General features: G+C 56.6%; 3 protein-coding genes across 3 annotated transcripts; 2 read left to right on the top strand and 1 right to left on the bottom strand.

Moving 5' to 3' along the window:
* The first annotated feature begins 250 nt into the window (after positions 1–250).
* On the top strand, positions 251–1,561 carry LOC100626247 (interferon-induced transmembrane protein 1-like). Its single transcript, XM_003354408.5, has 2 exons — positions 251–604; positions 1,238–1,561. The coding sequence occupies exons 1-2, from the start codon at positions 419–421 to the stop codon at positions 1,427–1,429; spliced, it is 378 nt and encodes a 125-aa protein (XP_003354456.2). The 5' UTR covers positions 251–418; the 3' UTR covers positions 1,430–1,561.
* Positions 1,562–5,654: 4,093 nt separating this feature from the next.
* On the top strand, positions 5,655–5,979 carry IFITM3 (interferon induced transmembrane protein 3; the record flags this gene model as incomplete). The annotated part of the gene is given in 1 exon segment (NM_001201382.2): positions 5,655–5,979. A coding segment is annotated over 1 exon segment (247 nt), but the record flags the coding sequence as incomplete, so codon positions are not given.
* Positions 5,980–9,467: 3,488 nt separating this feature from the next.
* IFITM1 (interferon-induced transmembrane protein 1) lies at positions 9,468–10,673 on the bottom strand. Its single transcript, XM_003124230.3, has 2 exons — positions 10,422–10,673; positions 9,468–9,788 (listed from the first exon to the last, which is right to left on the bottom strand). Exons 1-2 carry the CDS (start codon positions 10,605–10,607, stop codon positions 9,600–9,602), a joined length of 375 nt encoding a protein of 124 aa, XP_003124278.2. The 5' UTR covers positions 10,608–10,673; the 3' UTR covers positions 9,468–9,599.
* Positions 10,674–18,474: the final 7,801 nt, after the last annotated feature.

Below are 18,474 nucleotides of genomic sequence, written 5' to 3'. Positions count from 1 at the left end.
CTGTGCAGCTGAGGGGGAGGCTGGCCGAGGGCCTGCAGCAGGCTTGGGCCAGAGGCCCCCAGGCTGGGGAAGAGATGGGCCGACCCCAGACCGAGGGGAGGTGGTGGGATGGCTGCAACAGGGCAGGGAGCTCCCTCAGCTCCCTCAGCCACTCTCCCAACCGCCCTAGTGAAACCTGACACCGGCGGTCCCTCCCCCTCCAAGGACCAGCCAAATCCCATTTCCCCAAAGGCCAGGGAAAGGAAATTTTAGAGAAATCGAAACTACTTAGAAAGAGAGGTCCCCCTTCTGCTCATCCCCACACCTGACCCAGCACAATCCCTGAGTCTGGACCACACCTGCTCCGTCTCTGCATCAAGAAACCCACTTCTCAAAGCATCTCCTCTGCCCGCAACACCGACTTCGCCTGATCCCTGAGATGCTCAGGGAGGAGCACGAGGTGGCCGTGCTGGGGGCTCCCCAGACCTCAGCCCCCGTGGCCACCACGGTGATCAACATCCGAAGCGAGACCTCCGTGCCCGACCACGTCGTCTGGTCCCTGTTCAACGCCCTCTTCATGAACTGGTGCTGCCTGGGCTTCGTGGCTTTCGCCTACTCCGTGAAGGTGGGTGGGCGTCAGGGGAGGAGGGACGTGGTGGGGGGGGGACTCCAAGAAGGTGTGTGTGAGCCTGGAGAGGCCCCCTGCCCAGATGTGCCATGAGGTGTGTGGGGAGCTGATGCGTGTGTCCTTCCGTGTGTGTGTGTGTGTGTGTGTGTGTGTGTGTGTGTGTGTGTGGTTTGGGGCTCCTTCCCAGCGAGAGTTCGGGGCGAGGCTGCGTGGGTGCCCATGGGGATGGCGGGCTCAGGGGTGGGGTGGGGGGCTGTGTCTCCACCCTCCCGAGACCTGCCCCTGCCCGGCCCAATTAGAGCAGTTAAACCCTTCCTTCACCCTTGGGACTCAGACCCAGAAAAGAGAAAAGGTCCTTTAAGGGCGCTGAGCCAGCAACGGGGCCAGAGCAGAGGGGGGAGGAGGAGGCCTGGGGCTTCCTGGAGAGGCTGGGAGGCTGTGAGGAGGGAGACCCAGGCCCCAGGAGGGGAGGGAGGGGCCCGGCAGGCCCTGTCCTGCTCAGGCTCCAGGGGACGGGCCAGGGCTGGGTCCCCATCTGGGGGAATGGGCCCTGGGGGGCCCCCCGGAGGACAGCGCCTGGTTGTGGCCTGCACCTGCTCCAGGTCCCCCTCACCATGTCTTCTCCTCCAGGCGAGGGACCGGAAGATGGTGGGAGACATCACTGGGGCCCAGAGCTATGCCTCCACCGCCAAGTGCCTGAACATCTGGGCTCTGGTCCTGGGCATTTTTCTGACCATCGGAGCCGTCGCTCTTCTGGTGTTTGCATGCATAGCAGTCTATGAGATGGCTTTACAACATGCAAAGAGTAACAGAGGCTACTAGCAGCCATCCACGGCCCAGCCCAAGTCCCCCACCATCCACACTGGCCCTGCCCCACCCCCTCCCCTTCCTACAGCAGGTGCTAGAGACCTACCTGTCCACAACTGGGTTCAATAAAGTGCTCTTGCCTGTGAAGCTGCTGTGCTGTGCTGCTTCCCGCGGAGGGGCCCTGCTGAGAGTTCCCAGTGGCCTCAGGGGGGCACAGAGCCCTCCGCCCAGGGCGCTCGTGCCTCGGCCCCCTTGGACAAACCCCCCGGAGGACAGATCCCTTCCTCCCACGGAACCAGGCTGGTCCTGCTGGGTGGAAGGGTCTCCCAGACAGCGGGGACCCTGGGCCTTGGGGTGCGAGCCTTTGCCAGAGCCTGGGCCGCACACGGGAAGCAGGCGCCCTCTCAGCCCAGTGCCGGGAGACTTGCCCCAGGCGGGCACTCCTGTCTCTGAGGCGCTGGAGGGCGTGGGTGTGGGGACCCAGGACCACGGGTGTGCTGGGGGCCACCCTGGAGAGGCTGGAGGGGTCCAGGCAGCCACAGGCTGGGGTCAAGCCCCTTCTCCCCCGGGCTCGCCTCGCTCCCTCACTCCTGTCTGGCTCTCCCCGAAGCCAGCAGCTCTTGAGGCTGGGTTCAGTCCTGGCGCCAGGCGGGATGGGTGCCCCACCCCCACGGTGCCCTACCTCCGAGGCCTCGAGGGTTGGGGTTCTCCCTGGCCCTCCGTGGCTGCCCCCTGTGAGCTGGGGAGGCTAGTTCCCCGGGAAGGTGGGTCCTGGAGGAGGGCTGGTGGGTCTACTCTCTGGGTCTGGGAGGGACCCGAGGCCCATGGGGCGAGTGGGGCCGTGGAAGCCAGCTCATGGGGAGGGGGTCCGACAAGCTGCTTGGAGCCCCACTCCCTGGCCAGGTAGAGAGGGGCAGGTGGTCCGCGCTCAGGAAGGTGGGGTCCTGGCCTCCCAAACGCTCTCCCCCCCACCCGTGCACAGCCCAAGCCTGGGGGCCTGGTTCTGCTCCTGTGTCCTGAGGTCTCCTCTGAGGGGGCCGCACGTTCCCACATCCCCAGGAGCCCCTTGGTGACTGCCCTTGTCCACTGCCTTGAGGGGCCTTCCATCCTGACTCCTCCATCAGGACAGAGTGTGTGAAGCTGGAAAACCCTCCAAAGGGCTGTGCCCAGCGAGTGGGTGCAGGGCCAGCAGGTGCAGGGCCTCCGGGCCCAGGACGGGCGCTGGGAGCAGTCTGCCTGCAGGGAGGCCTCAGTGTTGGGGGCAGCGTTGCCGTCTCCCACAGGATGCACAGCAGAGAGGTCTAGAGAGGGTGGCAGTGTGACCCTCGTGGCACAATAGGAGGACAGACAACCCCGGGAGGCCCTCACCTCCAGCAGCCGAGGACCAGGACTTACGGCAAAGCCCCAGTCGGCTCCTGAGCCCAGGCCTCTGCCTGAACTGGTTTTCAGACCTGATCCCACAGCTGCTTGAGGGCAGAGCCCCAGTTGGGGGGCAGGGGAGGTGGAGGCACATCCCTGCCTGTCCCCAGGGGAGCAGCTGGCAAGTCCCGGAGAAGGTGATGTCTCAGGAAGTGTGGGCTCAGGGCAGGTCAGAACCTCTTCCGGCTTCACGGTCACGTGGGGCTCGGGGGCTCTGGGCCCTGATCAAGTCCTCGGGGACCCTTCCCCGCCCAGCAGGCACTGCCCACTCCCCACTCCAGGGGGCTGTGAGGGCAGGTGCGTGGTGGTTGGACGGAAGTCAAAACCAGGGTCCCACCCTGGGAGAGGAGCAGACAGGGAGGCACTGAGGGGATGGAGTCTGCACAGCCAGAGGCAGAAGTCCCGAGAGAGGACACAGTTGAAGAGTGACGCTTAGGGGAGATGGGGAGCTCACAGTAGGATAATGACTGCTCAGAAAAGCCATCAGAGCAAGGCAGGCTTGCTTGACTAGTGGAAGTGAATCGCCTCAAGAAGTGAATCGCCTCAGGAAGTGAATTGCCCAAGGTCCTTGGGTGGGGGGATGGACCGAGGCCTGCACTGGGATTCAGACCCAGGGCAGGAGTTTGAGGACTGATTTGAATACACACCTTACCAGATACCTAGGAGGAGCCACCCCTACCCCCAGGAAGAACGAGGCGGTCTTTTCACCCCCCCCCAAGATAAAACTAGCCCTCGGGGCAGAGTCTCCTTGCCTGCCCACTTGCATCTCTCAAGAGCGTCCTATCCTAATAAATCTGTTTCTTGCCCATCGCTTTGTCTCTCGCAGAATTCCTTCTGTGAAGAGGCACAAAGGACCGGAACCTCAGCAAGTCCAGACATCGGGTGAGTGATTCTAACTCAGAACGTGGGTGCGAGTCCCAGTCTGGGTTCTGGCTGGGTTCAGGCCCTTAGTGCTGTTGGTTTCAGACCCAGCAGCAGTGCCTTCGAGGATGGACTTTCCAGGGGCCAACGGGCAGGTGGTCCTGACCCGTATCACCCACCACAGCTTCCCAAGGCCCGGCCCTCTGCTCACTCCTGGGGCCAGTTGATGGCGCAGGACAGGTTCCCAGCCCGCTTCTCCAGGGGTCAGCTCAAGGGGAGGGGCGGGGTTGGACACAGAGAGGCAGGGGGAGCTGAGCACCTGGGCCGGCGGTGGGGTACCCACGGGCAGAGCTGCAGGCAGGGTGCGGGCCATCCTCTCTGCGGGGCGAAGGGGATGCTGACAAAGGCCTCGGCTGCTCACCAGGAGCCTGCAGGGGAAGCGAGGCAGGGACGGAGGCGGGGCTGGCATGAAGGGTGAAACCCAGGAACCGGCCGGTCTCACTTCCTGGAATTTTGTGAGTTGATTCTAAGCACAGCCATCATTAAAATTAAATCCCACAGACCATCACTCGCGTAAATTACATAAGAGAAAAGTCGTCATTACTCAAGACACGTTGCCCATCCAACCACAGCCCGCGATAGGGGAGGCCGGGCCGCTGAGACGGGCCTGCTGCGGTGTGATGGGAAGCGGGACTGGTCAGCCCAAGTGATGGTTTTAAGCCGTGCCCACCTGCCACATCAGCAAACAGAAGATGCTGCAGCCGTCCCTGAGGGATGCAGGCTGGGGCAGAGCAGGACACTGGCCCCAGAGAGCCGAGGTGCACAGCATAGGAAGGACTTCAGCGAGCCCAGGCTCTAGCACCCTCCCCTGCACCAGATTCAGAAAAGTGCCAGATTCAGGACCCTGCGGTGTCTGGTCTTTTTTAATTAACAGTCATCTTGGAGGTTTCGACTCCCTGGTTTTTCCTGCAAAGCTCCTACATGTCCCTGGAGTTCCCGTCGTGGCGCAGTGGTTAACGAATCCAACTAGGAACCGTGAGGTTGCGGGTTCGATCCCTGGCCTTGCTCAGTGGGTTAAGGATCTGGCGTTGCCCTGAGCTGTGGTGCAGGGCACAGACGTGGATCCAGCGTTGCTGTGGCTCTGGCATAGACCCGGCAGCTACAGCTCTGATTGGACCCCTAGCCTGGGAATCTCCATATGCCGCAGGAGCAGCCCTAGAAAAGGCAAAAAGCAAAAAGCAAAAAAAAAAAAAAAAAAAGGCTCCTGCATGTCCCCAACCCCTTGGACCAGCCCCTCAGAGCCACCTGAGAGGCTGCATCCTCGGCTTGAGGGGCTCAGAAATTCTGCCAAAGAAACATAATCCTCAACCTTTAGTTTGTGCCTTTGTCTTCAGTCACCAGCTGGTACTTTTAGGAAACTGAACACTTGGGAGCGAAGCTCTGAAGCCCAGTAGAAGGACCCTTTCGAAAGGCCCTGCCAGGTGTCAGGGAAGCCTCCGGTCCTGAGGGTCCCTCCTGCACCAGGACGGAGGGGCAACCTCTTCTCTAGACTCCCTCACGGGTGGAGAAGGCAAGGGCTGAAACCTCAGCCTTATCTGGGTGCCTTTCCTGGTCTCCTCCCCCCAGTGCTCCCCAACATCTCGTCTCTCCCTGCAGGCGGCGAGAAAGCTGGCTTCAGCCTTTGCAGGGAGTCACTCGGGGTGTCTGGGTCTCGCCCACGTGTGCAGAGGTACCCACAGCGTCAGCTTGGATCTGTTTTCCTCCCCTTCATCTCGGCCGCGACCCTGGAAGGCCAAAGGAAACCCTTCTGCCCCTTGTCGCTCTGGGGCGGGAAGCTCCCGCTGGGCCCTCAGCCTTCCACCCACCCACCCACCCCGGTGTAACCTGACACTCCCCGGATCGCCCCGCCTCCTCCTCCCAGCCCGCTGGCAGTTCCCCCAAAAGCCAGGAAAGGGAAACTGTAGAGAAATCGAAACTACTGGGGAAACAGAGCACCCCTGCACATCCCCTCTCCAGACCACAGCTTCTCCTGGGCACCATGAACTGCGCTTCCCAGCCCTTCTTCACTGGTGCCCATGGAGGACCCCCAACATATGAGATGCTCAAGGAGGAGCACGAGGTGGCCGTGCTGGGGGCTCCCCAGACCTTAGCCCCCGTGGCCACCACGGTGATCAACATCCGAAGCGAGACCTCCGTGCCCGACCACGTCGTCTGGTCCCTGTTCAACACCCTCTTCCTGAACTGGTGCTGCCTGGGCTTCGTGGCTTTCGCCTACTCCGTGAAGGTGGGTGGGCGTCAGGGGAGGAGGGATGCGGGGTGGCGGGGGCGGGGGGACTCCAAGAAGGTGTGTGTGAGCCTGGAGAGGCCCCCTGCCCAGATGTGCCATGAGGTGTGTGGGGAGCTGATGCGTGTGTCCTTCCGTGTGTGTGTGTGTGTGTGTGTGTGTGTGTGTGTGGTTTGGGGCTCCTTCCCAGCGAGAGTTCGGGGCGAGGCTGCGTGGGTGCCCATGGGGATGGCGGGCTCAGGGGTGGGGTGGGGGGCTGTGTCTCCACCCTCCCGAGACCTGCCCCTGCCCGGCCCAATTAGAGCAGTTAAACCCTTCCTTCACCCTTGGGACTCAGACCCAGAAAAGAGAAAAGGTCCTTTAAGGGCGCTGAGCCAGCAACGGGGCCAGAGCAGAGGGGGGAGGAGGAGGCCTGGGGCTTCCTGGAGAGGCTGGGAGGCTGTGAGGAGGGAGACCCAGGCCCCAGGAGGGGAGGGAGGGGCCCGGCAGGCCCTGTCCTGCTCAGGCTCCAGGGGACGGGCCAGGGCTGGGTCCCCATCTGGGGGAATGGGCCCTGGGGGGCCCCCCGGAGGACAGCGCCTGGTTGTGGCCTGCACCTGCTCCAGGTCCCCCTCACCATGTCTTCTCCTCCAGGCGAGGGACCGGAAGATGGTGGGAGACATCATTGGGGCCCAGAGCTATGCCTCCACCGCCAAGTGCCTGAACATCTGGGCTCTGGTCCTGGGCATTTTTCTGACCATCGGAGCCGTCGCTCTTCTGGTGTTTGCATGCATAGCAGTCTATGAGATGGCTTTACAACATGCAAAGAGTAACAGAGGCTACTAGCAGCCATCCACGGCCCAGCCCAAGTCCCCCACCATCCACACTGGCCCTGCCCCACCCCCTCCCTTCCTATAGGACTTGCAACCAGGGAGGCACAGATTCAAGTAGCAAGAGTCCCACGTGCTCTGAGGAAAGCAGAGAGGCAGGGCTGGGGAACACCCACCACCAAGACCTTCCAGAGAAGTTACAGGCTCGCCTTACAGACGGGGGCTGGTGCCAGCAGAGGGTCAGTCACTAGGCATCCGCAGCTGATCGGTTGCCAGACCCGGGTTTCCAGGGAGGGAAGAAACCGAGTTCCAGGCGGTCCCAGGATGGCCAGGGTGTGAGTCAGTTCATATCCCCGGGGCTTCCTGGCCCCATTTCAGCCCCTCCGGCGCGTCTGAAGGGGCTGAAATGGGTGGACCTCCGTGTGTGCAGAGTCCTCGTGGGCTCCGGCTCGGGACGCCTGCAGGGGACCTGACTCGCAGCTGGGGGAGGGGGCGGGGTCCGCCGTCCACCTCTGGAGACACAGCCCCAGTGGCCCCCGCTCTTCAGGGGGAGGAGAGCCCCTGCCCTGCCCTGCCCTGGAAATCAGCCCCTGTCCCTGATCCCGCCGGTTCTGCCCGGCGTCCAGATGTGCGGGCCCTTGGGGTGCCCCGGGGCAGACGCTGCCCACAGCCAGCTGGGCAGCTGCGGGGTGAGCCGGGGGGCACGGCTTCACTGTCCCTCCCCTGACACCGATGCCAGGCGTGGACCCCCTGTGGACGAAAATGCTGCTGCCATAGCGGGAAGCTAAGGATGCGGCAGCCAGCAAGCCACCGAAGCCTCTCCCCCCCGCCCCCGCCGCCCCCCAGGGACCAGGATGGGAAGGAGGGACCTGGTGCAGGAAGCTGAGGTGCACACACACCGAAGGGCCGATCTCGAGGGGCCCGGACTCTCACATCTTCCCATACCTAGAAAAGCGCTAAATTCCCTAACTTGAGGTGTCTGCTTTTCTTTAATTATGAGTAATGTTTGGGGAAAAAAATAAAATAAAAAAGAGTGATCTTTTGATGTTGAGACTGCCTGGTCTTTGTTAGAAACGTCTGCATGTCCTCAGTGGTCCGTCTCCCAGGCTTAAGTCCTCAGAAAATTCCCGAATAACACACAATTCTCAGCTTTTAGGTTACGCAATTTCTCGGGTCGACACGCCCCAGCCCTCACGCAGGCCCCTTCGTGTGTCCCCGGGAGCCGCGGTCTCCTCCCTCCGGGGCACGGCTGGGGGGTTGGGGTCCCAGGGTGGGCTTTGATGCCTGTGAGCCGAGGGGGGGCGGCCCCAGGAAGGAGGGTCCTGGGGGAGGGGAGGCTGGCCGACCCACCCCCCTGGGTTGGGGAGGAGGGACCCAAGGTGGGGCGGGGCCAGGAGCCAGCAGAGCCCCGGAGTCGGGCAGGGGGCGCTGCCCAGAGACTCAGACCCCTGCTGGGGGTGCTGGGGCGGCTGGAGGCTTCCCTGAGCAGCAGCGCCCAGGAAGGGAGCCAGGGGTGCGGCCAGAGCAGCGTCTGCCCTCCACGCGGGAGCACCCCTGTCCTGCTCTGCCCTGGTCCCCCTCAGGGCCACCCCGGGGCAGGGCATCTTCAGGAGGCCCCACAAGCCACTTCCTCCCGGGCTCACTCCAGGCAAAGCAGAGACAGAGTGCTCTCTCCCGAGTGCTAAGAGGAAAAAGCGCCAGATTTGCCTCCCCCTGCCTACCGCCCTGTTCCCCCCCCCCCCCCGCCAACGTCCCCCTCCCTCCCCCGCCCCGGTCCTGGGTGTCAGGCCTCCCAGCTCTGCCTGCTCCCAGGTGGGCTTCCTCCCAGCGGTGACCCCCAGCTCTGTGACCCCTGCTCTGCCCCCTCCCTGCCTGGCCAACGCTCTCAGCCCTGCCCAGGAAACACCCTGCAACACAGCAGGCCCACCTCGGTGATACGGGACACGGTGGCTGCCCCGTGGGAACCGCCCTTTATGACCTCTGCTCACAGCTGCCTGTGGCACCCCGAGGCGGGCCTTCCTGGACCCCAGGGGTGGTTCCACCAGCCCTCCTCCAGGACCCACCTTCCCGGGGAACTAGCCTCCCCAGCTCACAGGGGGCAGCCACGGAGGGCCAGGGAGAACCCCAACCCTCGAGGCCTCAGAGGTAGGGCACCGTGGGGGTGGGGCACCCATCCCGCCTGGCGCCAGGACTGAACCCAGCCTCAAGAGCTGCTGGCTTCGGGGAGAGCCAGACAGGAGTGAGGGAGCGAGGCGAGCCCGGGGGAGAAGGGGCTTGACCCCAGCCTGTGGCTGCCTGGACCCCTCCAGCCTCTCCAGGGTGGCCCCCAGCACACCCGTGGTCCTGGGTCCCCACACCCACGCCCTCCAGCGCCTCAGAGACAGGAGTGCCCGCCTGGGGCAAGTCTCCCGGCACTGGGCTGAGAGGGCGCCTGCTTCCCGTGTGCGGCCCAGGCTCTGGCAAAGGCTCGCACCCCAAGGCCCAGGGTCCCCGCTGTCTGGGAGACCCTTCCACCCAGCAGGACCAGCCTGGTTCCGTGGGAGGAAGGGATCTGTCCTCCGGGGGGTTTGTCCAAGGGGGCCGAGGCACGAGCGCCCTGGGCGGAGGGCTCTGTGCCCCCCTGAGGCCACTGGGAACTCTCAGCAGGGCCCCTCCGCGGGAAGCAGCACAGCACAGCAGCTTCACAGGCAAGAGCACTTTATTGAACCCAGTTGTGGACAGGTAGGTCTCTAGCACCTGCTGTAGGAAGGGGAGGGGGTGGGGCAGGGCCAGTGTGGATGGTGGGGGACTTGGGCTGGGCCGTGGATGGCTGCTAGTAGCCTCTGTTACTCTTTGCGCGCTCTAACATCTGGTAGGCTGTTATGTATACAAACACCAGAAGAACAGTGGCTCCGATGGTCAGAATGAGGCCCAGGATCAGAGCCCAGATGTTCAAGCACTTGGCGGTGGAGGCATAGCTCTGGGCCCCAATGATGTCTCCCACCATCTTCCGGTCCCTCGCCTGGAGGAGAAGACATGGTGAGGGGGACCTGGAGCAGGTGCAGGCCACAACCAGGCGCTGTCCTCCGGGGGGCCCCCCAGGGCCCATTCCCCCAGATGGGGACCCAGCCCTGGCCCGTCCCCTGGAGCCTGAGCAGGACAGGGCCTGCCGGGCCCCTCCCTCCCCTCCTGGGGCCTGGGTCTCCCTCCTCACAGCCTCCCAGCCTCTCCAGGAAGCCCCAGGCCTCCTCCTCCCCCCTCTGCTCTGGCCCCGTTGCTGGCTCAGCGCCCTTAAAGGACCTTTTCTCTTTTCTGGGTCTGAGTCCCAAGGGTGAAGGAAGGGTTTAACTGCTCTAATTGGGCCGGGCAGGGGCAGGTCTCGGGAGGGTGGAGACACAGCCCCCCACCCCACCCCTGAGCCCGCCATCCCCATGGGCACCCACGCAGCCTCGCCCCGAACTCTCGCTGGGAAGGAGCCCCAAACCACACACACACACACACACACACACACACACACACGGAAGGACACACGCATCAGCTCCCCACACACCTCATGGCACATCTGGGCAGGGGGCCTCTCCAGGCTCACACACACCTTCTTGGAGTCCCCCCGCCCCCGCCACCCCGCATCCCTCCTCCCCTGACGCCCACCCACCTTCACGGAGTAGGCGAAAGCCACGAAGCCCAGGCAGCACCAGTTCAGGAAGAGGGTGTTGAACAGGGACCAGACGATGTGGTCGGGCACGGAGGTCTCCCTGGGGATGGTGATCACCGTGGTGGCCACGGGGGCTGAGGTCTGGGGAGCCCCCAGCCCGTCCATCTCGTGCTGGCTCTTGATCATCTCCAGGGTCAGTGGCAGAGGCGATGCTTTGAGAAGTGTTTCTTGATGCAGAGACGGAGCAGCTGTGTCTGGATGTCAGAAGGGCCCCAGTGTTCCCTTTCTGGGTTAGTTTCTATTTCTCAGTGTTTTCTACTTCCTGTTGTTTCTGATTTGGTGCATTGTCTTGGTCCTGGGAGGGTGGAACAAATGACTGAGCCCCTGAATGAGTTTATGGGCCCTGTTGTCCTGCGGTTGGACTGCACATCTCAAGGTCCTGCTAACAGCCCTTCTTGGCTAAACAGAGGCCTGGTTTCCAGCCCTGTCTGGGGAGAGCACCTGAGCTAATCATTAATCGCATCATCCACGCAGGACTTTCTTTGTCTTCGTTTTGTTTTCAGTGTGGTGAACCATACAGAACACACCTTGCTCCATCTTGCCCGGGTCCAAGCACACAGCTCGGGGCCGAGGAGCACAGTCACGTGGTTGTGCCACCATCACCTCCATCCACTTCCAGAACTTTCCATCTTCCCAAACTGACACTCTGCCCCCACGGACCACTCCCTCCCACCCCCTCCCCCGCCCTGCCCCCGCATCTGCTTCCTGTCTCTGTGGAGCTGGCTCCTCCAGGGCCCTCACGCGCGTGGGATCACACAGCCTTGGTCCTTTCTGGGTCTGAGTCCCAAGGGTGAAGGAAGGGTTTAACTGCTCTAATTGGGCCGGGCAGGGGCAGGTCTCGGGAGGGTGGAGACATAGCCCCCCACCCCACCCCTGAGCCCGCCATCCCCATGGGCACCCACGCAGCCTCGCCCCGAACTCTCGCTGGGAAGGAGCCCCAGGCCACAGGGTTCCTAGTCCCCTCGTGTGATGGAAAACCCCAGTCCCTTGACTCTCCAGATCTGTCTGAGAGCTGTCAGCGGCGGTACAACGACTCCCATCTACTTGGAGCCTCTGGTCTGCGGGCCTCATTTGTGGACGTCTGCTGGTCCAATCCTCTCCTAGTCTCCTGACTCCACATTAGGAACTGTTGGTGTTTACCTGCTGGAGGTCGACTGGGTCTGACTTAAAAACCAAACTGAGTGAGGGCATGAACTATGCTGAAGTCAAGCTGGACTTGGTCCAGTGCAAGTCCTCAGCTGAGTAAAACCTTAAGTGAAGCCTGATTGCAAATGGGAATGTCACAAGCAAAACAAAAGCAAAACTGCAAAAGTTGGCAGCACAGATATAACATTTGAGAACTGTTAGACCAGAGCTCCCACTGTGGCTCAGTGATAAGGAACCTGACTAGTACCCATGAGGACATGGGTTCAATCCCTGGCCCCCCTCAGTAGGTTAAGGATCCAGTGTTGTGGTGAGCTGTGGTGTAGGTGGCAGACTCGGCTCGGATCCAGCATTGCTGTGGCTGTGGTGTAGGCTGGCGGCTTCAGCTCCGATTTGACCCCTAGCCTGGGAACTTCCTTATGTCGCGGCTGCAGCCCAAAAAGACAAAAAGAAAAAGAAAAAAAGAAAAAAGGCAACACCAGCCCCACCCCCAAAAGGGTCATTCAAACCTTTTTTGGGGCCTACTAGAGTTGCAAGTCCCTAAAATAACACCTTGCACCGAAGGCCTCCAAGGGCCCATCATTAAAACCCTGGCCCAGGAGCCATGTCTCAGTTGTAATCAGTGGGGCAGCGGAGCAGAGATTGCCCTCAAGGGGCAGTTTTCAACCTCAAATCCACCTTCAAATCTCCCACCATCGAAGGCCCCACATAGGCTCCTCCTGGAACCGCTGGGACTCCAAGGGGTCTCTGGTTAACTACTACCTTATTCCCTTAAACAGCTAAAAACTAAAATCAATGAGGAAACTCCCTGGTGGCCCAGTGGTTAAGACTTTGGCGTGGTGACTTCCGTGGCTTGGGTGGGATCCCTGGTCTGGGAGCTTCTGCGCACCACGGGTGTGGTCGGAAAAATATAAAATAGAAGAAACGCCCACTAGCCGTCAAGGCGTATGCTTAAATGCGTTTTTTGAGCAGGGCTGGACATGAAATGACGTAGTGTGAACAGGTGACACAGTCCAGCTCTTGGGGTCCTCGGGGCCCTTTATTCTCACAAGAAGGAATGCTCTTATGAAGGGGTTGTCCGGCTGACACTGGACGGCTGCTCGTTGTGGCTGAGCAGACATTTCTGCCCGTGGGGAAGGTCGGTCCGTGCATGATTCAGATACACAGTGCACAGCGGGGAGAGGGGAGGAGAGAACAACAGGCAAAGACATTTTTTTATGTTTAAATTTTTCTTGTCTTGTATATAAGACAAGAAATAAAATATTAGTTTTATTTCGCACTAGAATCAGAAATTTTACGAAATTGGAAACTGATATTCAGAGCCTGATAACAGAAATTTTAGGCTTCTCCCCCTAAGCTAAATGTGCCAAGGAGAAAAGAAAAACTTCCTAGGTTCTTGTAAAAGGGTTTGTGAGCAGATGGATACATGGTGTCATTTAAGTCGCAACACAGTTCTTTGAGGAATTAAAAGCAACTGTCCTTGTAAATCTTTTGCAAAATCAGAAATGTGGCTCTAGACACAGTTCAAAGTTCACCTGTTCCTTAAAAATTGTGAGTTTGGGAGTCCCCTTGTGGCACAAAGGGTAAAGGACCTGGTGTTGTCACTGCAGCGGCTTGGGTCACAGCAAGAACTTCAGAGCAGGAGCTAGGAGTGGCGCTAAAGTCTTAAATTTTGGTTGCCTCTCCCAGTTGAGCAAAAGGGGGATTGCTAAAGAGAAACAGCAGGCCCCAGATGGAGTCATTCGTGCTAAGCCCACACCAGCAAACCAAGACTTACTACCTAACCTAACTGCAGTTCCAGCCTCCCCAGGAGGGTGAACTTTAACTAGCCAACCTGGAATCTCCCGTCAGCACTGGGAGGAAACCCCAAGAAGAACTTTCCATCTCAGTCGGAGGGTTACCTAAGCCTGAAATACTCTTGTTCGTTTGTTACAGCTTCCTTGCCTTGCCTTTAAAAATGTCTCTTGGAGTTCCCGTCGTGGCTCAGTGGTTAATGAATCCGACGAGGAACCATGAGGTTGCGGGTTCCGTCCCTGCCCTTGCTCAGTGGGTTAACGATCCGGCGTTGCCGTGAGCTGTGGTGTAGGTTGCAGACGCGGCTCAGATCCCGCGTTGCTGCGGCTCTGGCGTAGGCTGGTGGCTACAGCTCCGATTAGACCTCTAGCCTGGGAACCTCCATATGCCGCGGGAGTGGCCCTAGAAAAGGCAAAAAGACAAAAAAATAAAAAAAAATAAAAACGTCTCTTTCTACAACTAACTGGAGCTTCTTTCTAATTGCTGGATGGGGCGCTGCCCCATTTGTGAATCAGTCAATAAAGACGAGTAGATCTTCAAATTTACTTTTTTTGTTGTTGTTATTTAATAGGTTCTTGGACCCAATTTCAGTGTGTGCGTGTGCGCGCGCGCGTGTGTGTGCGTGTGTGCGTGTGTGTGTGTGTGTGTGCGTGTGCGCGTGCAGGGGAGAGGGCTTTCTGCAAGAGGTCTGAGAATTCAACTCAATTCAATCTACTTCTGACACCGTCTACACAGATGCAGCGCCAGATCCCACAGGTTGCGATCTCAGCTCCACAGACAGCCGCTCTGCCCACCACAGACACCAGCTTGTCGCCTGGGCGCCCCACCCCAGCTGTAATCAGAGGTTCCCACCGCTCTCTCCTTGGGTTCAATTAATTTGCTGCAGAACACAGAGAAACATTTTATTTATTTATCTATTTACTTATTTTGCTTTTTTTAGGGCCGCACCCGAGGCATATGGAAGTTCCCAGGCTCGGGATCTAATTGGAGCTACAGCTGCAGGTCTACACCACAGCCACAGCAATGCCAGATCCGAGTCACATCTGCGACCTACACCACAGCTCAAGGCAACGCTGGATCCTTAACCCACTGAGCAAGGCCAGGGATCGAACCCGCAACCTCATGGTTCCTAGTCAGATTCATTCCTGCTGTGCCACGATGGGAACTCCCTTATTTATTTATTATAAAGAGTATAATTCAGGAACAGCCAGAAGGAAGAGATGCAAATTACCAAGAAAGAGGAGGAGCTTCCTGCTCCCTCCAAATTTATCCACTGTGCAGCTCATTTCCATGTAAGACAAAATCCTGAAACACTAATTACAGAATATAAGCTTCCTTTGACAGAGAAATTAAAGATATGAGTAAGTATGTTTGCTGCTACAATGAGGCATATACTCTATAAGAAAACAGACATTTCTGAAATTATAATATTTATAAATTGCCAATCTACAGAGTGCTAACGTGAAAGACAGTTCATAATTGCTCACTTAGTTTTCACTAGAAATTAAGATTTTTAAGGTTAAGGATTCTAATTAAATATATAATTAAAACTACTAAAATTAATGAGGAAAACATCTTTATGTGCAAGGAAAAAGAAGGTAGAATGGATATGCATTTTCTTAAGGGGAAAGAAAGTAATTTTGTTCTAAAGAGAGGGAGAGAAAAAGTGAAAGTGTAGGACAAAATCTGAAGGTAAACATTTCTGATAACTCAGATCATACCACTGAACTGGATAAGAAATTGCAGAATTCTTTTTTTTTTTTTTTGTCTTTCTTTTGCCTTTTCTAGGGCTGCTCCTGTGGCATAGGGAGGTTCCCAGGCTAGGGGTCTAATCGGAACTGCAGCTGCCAGCCTACACCACAGCCACAGCACTGCGGGATCTGAACTGCGTCTGCAACCTACACCACAGCTCACAGCAACGCCGCATCCTTAACCCACTGAGCAAGGGCAGGGACCGAACCCGCAACCTCATGGTTCTTAGTCGGATTCGTTAGCCACTGAGCCACGACGGGAACTCCAAGAAATTACAGAATTCTTACAAAAAACCTGATGGCTTTGCAAAACTGTTAACAGCAGATCGAGCTTAAGAAGAATTAATACATAGGGATTAATGATACATTTTATGCCTTTTTGTCTGAAATATTGCTGATTTTTAGTCTTTGTCCTCCATATCCAAGGAAACTTTTCTCCTTAAGGTTACTATTATTTACATCTGTTCCATAAAGTATACCTTTACAAGCAGAATTGAATCATTATTCTCTCTACCTGATCCTGCCGGAGTTGGAAACTCCCAGTGAACATTCTTATTTTCATGACAATACAGGTATTTGTATAAGTTCAATGAGAATATTTTCTCGGAGTTCCCATTGTGGCGCAGTGGTTAACGAATCCGACTAGGAACCATGAATTCCCTTGGTAGGCTGGAGAGGGTGTGGAGAAAAGGGAACCCTATTATACTATTGGTGGGAATGTAAACTGGTTCAACCACTCTGGAAAACAGTATGGAGATTCCTCAAAAAACTAAAAATAGAATAACCATTTGATCCAGCAATCCCACTCCTGGGCGTCTATCCAGAGAAAACCATGACTTGAAAACATATGTGTAGTCCAATGTTCATTGCAGCACTATATACGATTGCCAAAAAAAAAAAAAAAAAAGGCATTCCCTTCGTGGCTCAGTGGTTGACAAACCCGACTAGGATTCATGAAGATTCCTGTTCGATCCCTGGCCTCACTCAGTGGGTTGGGGAATCCAGTGTCGCTGTGGCTGTGGTGTAGGCTGGCAGCTGTAGCTCCGATTCGACCACTGGCCTGGGAACTTCCATATGCCTTGGGTACTACCCTAAAGAGCAAAGAAAAAAAAACAAAACAAAAAACCCAGTAGCCAAGACATGGAAGCAATCTAAATGGCCATCGACATGGAATATTACTCAGCCATTAAAAGGAAAGAAATAAAGGTATTTGCAGCAACATGGATGGACCTAGAAATTATCATGCTAAGTGAAGTTAGTCAGACAACAAGACACCAACGTCATATGCTATCACTTGTATGTGGAATCTCAAAAATGATACAACAAACTTCTTTGCAGAACAAATACTGACTCACAGAGTTTGAAAAACTTATGGTTTCCAAAGGAGGCAGACTGGGGGTGAGGAGGATGGGCTGGGGGTTTGGGATGGAAAAGCTATAAAATTGGGTTGTGATGATTGTTGTACAACTATAAATGTAACAAAATTCATTGGGTTTTAAAAAAAAAGTCCCTTGGAAAAACAACCTGTTACTTTGTTGGGGGTGGGCAATGTGTGTGTGTGTGTGTGTGTGTGTGTGTGTGTGTGTGCCAGAAGCCTTATCAGGTGAATAAGGAGTGCCACCTCCTGGCAGTTGCAGGAATCGAGATATTTTGGGGACATTGAAAAGAGCGGAATCTACCCAAATCTGTATGTATTGCAGGCAGAATTTGATGGCAGGTCCTTGGAATGATTTTCCTGGCTTTGAGAGACCTTTTAAAGTTCAATATGAGATTCCTTATAAAAAGTTCCAGGAGTTCCTGTCCTGGCGCAGTAGAAACGAATACAACTAGGAACCATGAGGTTGCGGATTTGATCCCTGGCCTTGCTCAGTGGGTTAAGGATCCGGCATTGCTGTGAGCTGTGGTGTAGGTCGCAGATGTGGTTCGGATCTGGTATTGCTGTGGCTGTGGCGTAGGCTGGTGGCTACAGCTCTGATTCAACCCCGAGCCTGGCAACCTCCATGTGCCACGGGTGCGGCCCTAAAAAGACAAAAAGACAAAATAAATAAATAAATAAATAACCCCCCCCCAAAAAAAACAGTTCCAGCCAAGCCAATTTAAAAGAGCCTATATGATCAATTCCACTTAAATAAATAATCGGGTCCTGCTTATTGAAACCAGACTTTTTTTGCAAACATTTTGTAGAAATGAAGGTAATATTAGAAGAAAAACATGTTTCAGTAGATATTAAGTTCTAGCACTGTTAGTTGTCTTTGAGTTGTTTTTACTGCCCGAGGCTCCTTCCTAGATGGCTCATGGTTACTACGTTGCATTACTGGAAGGTTTAATTAAATTCTTAAAGGCTTATTCTAAGCTTGTTTCTGAAGCTTACCACAAAAATCTATCTCTGGATGAAGATCAGATGCCCTGTGACCTGCGCCCAGGAGACTGCACACTGGAGGGGACGTCATTTAAAGGACCCTCTCTGACCCAGAGGGCAGGACCCTTACCTGGCACTCTTAACTAGCCCCTGCACAGTGAAAATGAAGGGAATTCATTCTTGGATTCATAATTTTCTACTTAAAAAGGGCTCCTGGGGAGTTCCCGTTGTGCTGCAGTGGAAATGAATCTGACTGGTATCCATGAAGATGTCAGTTCAATTCCTGACCTTGCTCAGGGGTTAGGGATCTGGCATTGCTGTCAGCTGTGGTGTAGGTCGCAGGTGCAGCTCAGATCCTGTGTTGCTCTTGCTGTGGCTATGGCATAGGCTGGCAGCTGGAGCTCCGATTCGACCCCTAGCCCGGGAGCTTCCATATGCCACACATGCCCTAAAAATAAATAAAAATTAAAAGGGCTCCTGGGTAAGACTAGCTCGCTCCTAAGTGGGACAGACCCTGCTTGGTGCTGCTAACTACCCACCTGCCCTGAAGTTGCAGAGGGCCCTTCTGCATGCACCACCCCTCAGTGAAGGGGGCCCTGAGCTCCACACTCTGGAGAAACAACCTGGGGCAATGGGCACAGGAGTGGCAGGTCTATGGAGAAGACTGCTGACCTCAAACTCACCTTAAAACAATGCCCAAAGGAGAAATATGCCGCACCAGGACGAGAAGAAGAAAACATCAGAAGTAAACAGTTATCCCAAGATGCCAGGACTGACCTGTATGGTCATTGATAGTATTTTCTTGATTTCTTGAACTTTTGCACATGAATCAAATGCTTTTCTATCATGGGCACCATCCTATGCAGAGTTCTAAAACCAGGCCAGGGAGTGCTCGTCGTGGTGCAGCAGAAACGAATCCGACTAGGAACCATGAGGTTGCAGGTTT

The sequence above is a fragment of the Sus scrofa genome, chromosome 2 (genome assembly GCF_054392235.1).
Source record: "Sus scrofa isolate SSC_HxYL_T2T_F1_AM1 chromosome 2, Sscrofa_HxYL_maternal_Yorkshire_Landrace_v2.0, whole genome shotgun sequence".
In the NCBI taxonomy this organism is placed as follows: domain Eukaryota; kingdom Metazoa; phylum Chordata; class Mammalia; order Artiodactyla; family Suidae; genus Sus; species Sus scrofa.
This window is presented reverse-complemented; position numbering and strand designations above follow the sequence as displayed.

Bases quoted from the DNA above. Each gene is read 5' to 3' on its own strand.
- LOC100626247 (XM_003354408.5), top strand. From the start codon at position 419: ATGCTCAGGGAGGAGCACGAGGTGGCCGTGCTGGGGGCTCCCCAGACC. The intron at 605-1,237 runs GTGGGTGGGCGT...CTTCTCCTCCAG, and splicing joins CTTTCGCCTACTCCGTGAAG to GCGAGGGACCGGAAGATGGT.
- IFITM1 (XM_003124230.3), bottom strand. From the start codon at position 10,607: ATGATCAAGAGCCAGCACGAGATGGACGGGCTGGGGGCTCCCCAGACC. The intron at 9,789-10,421 runs GTGGGTGGGCGT...CTTCTCCTCCAG, and splicing joins CTTTCGCCTACTCCGTGAAG to GCGAGGGACCGGAAGATGGT.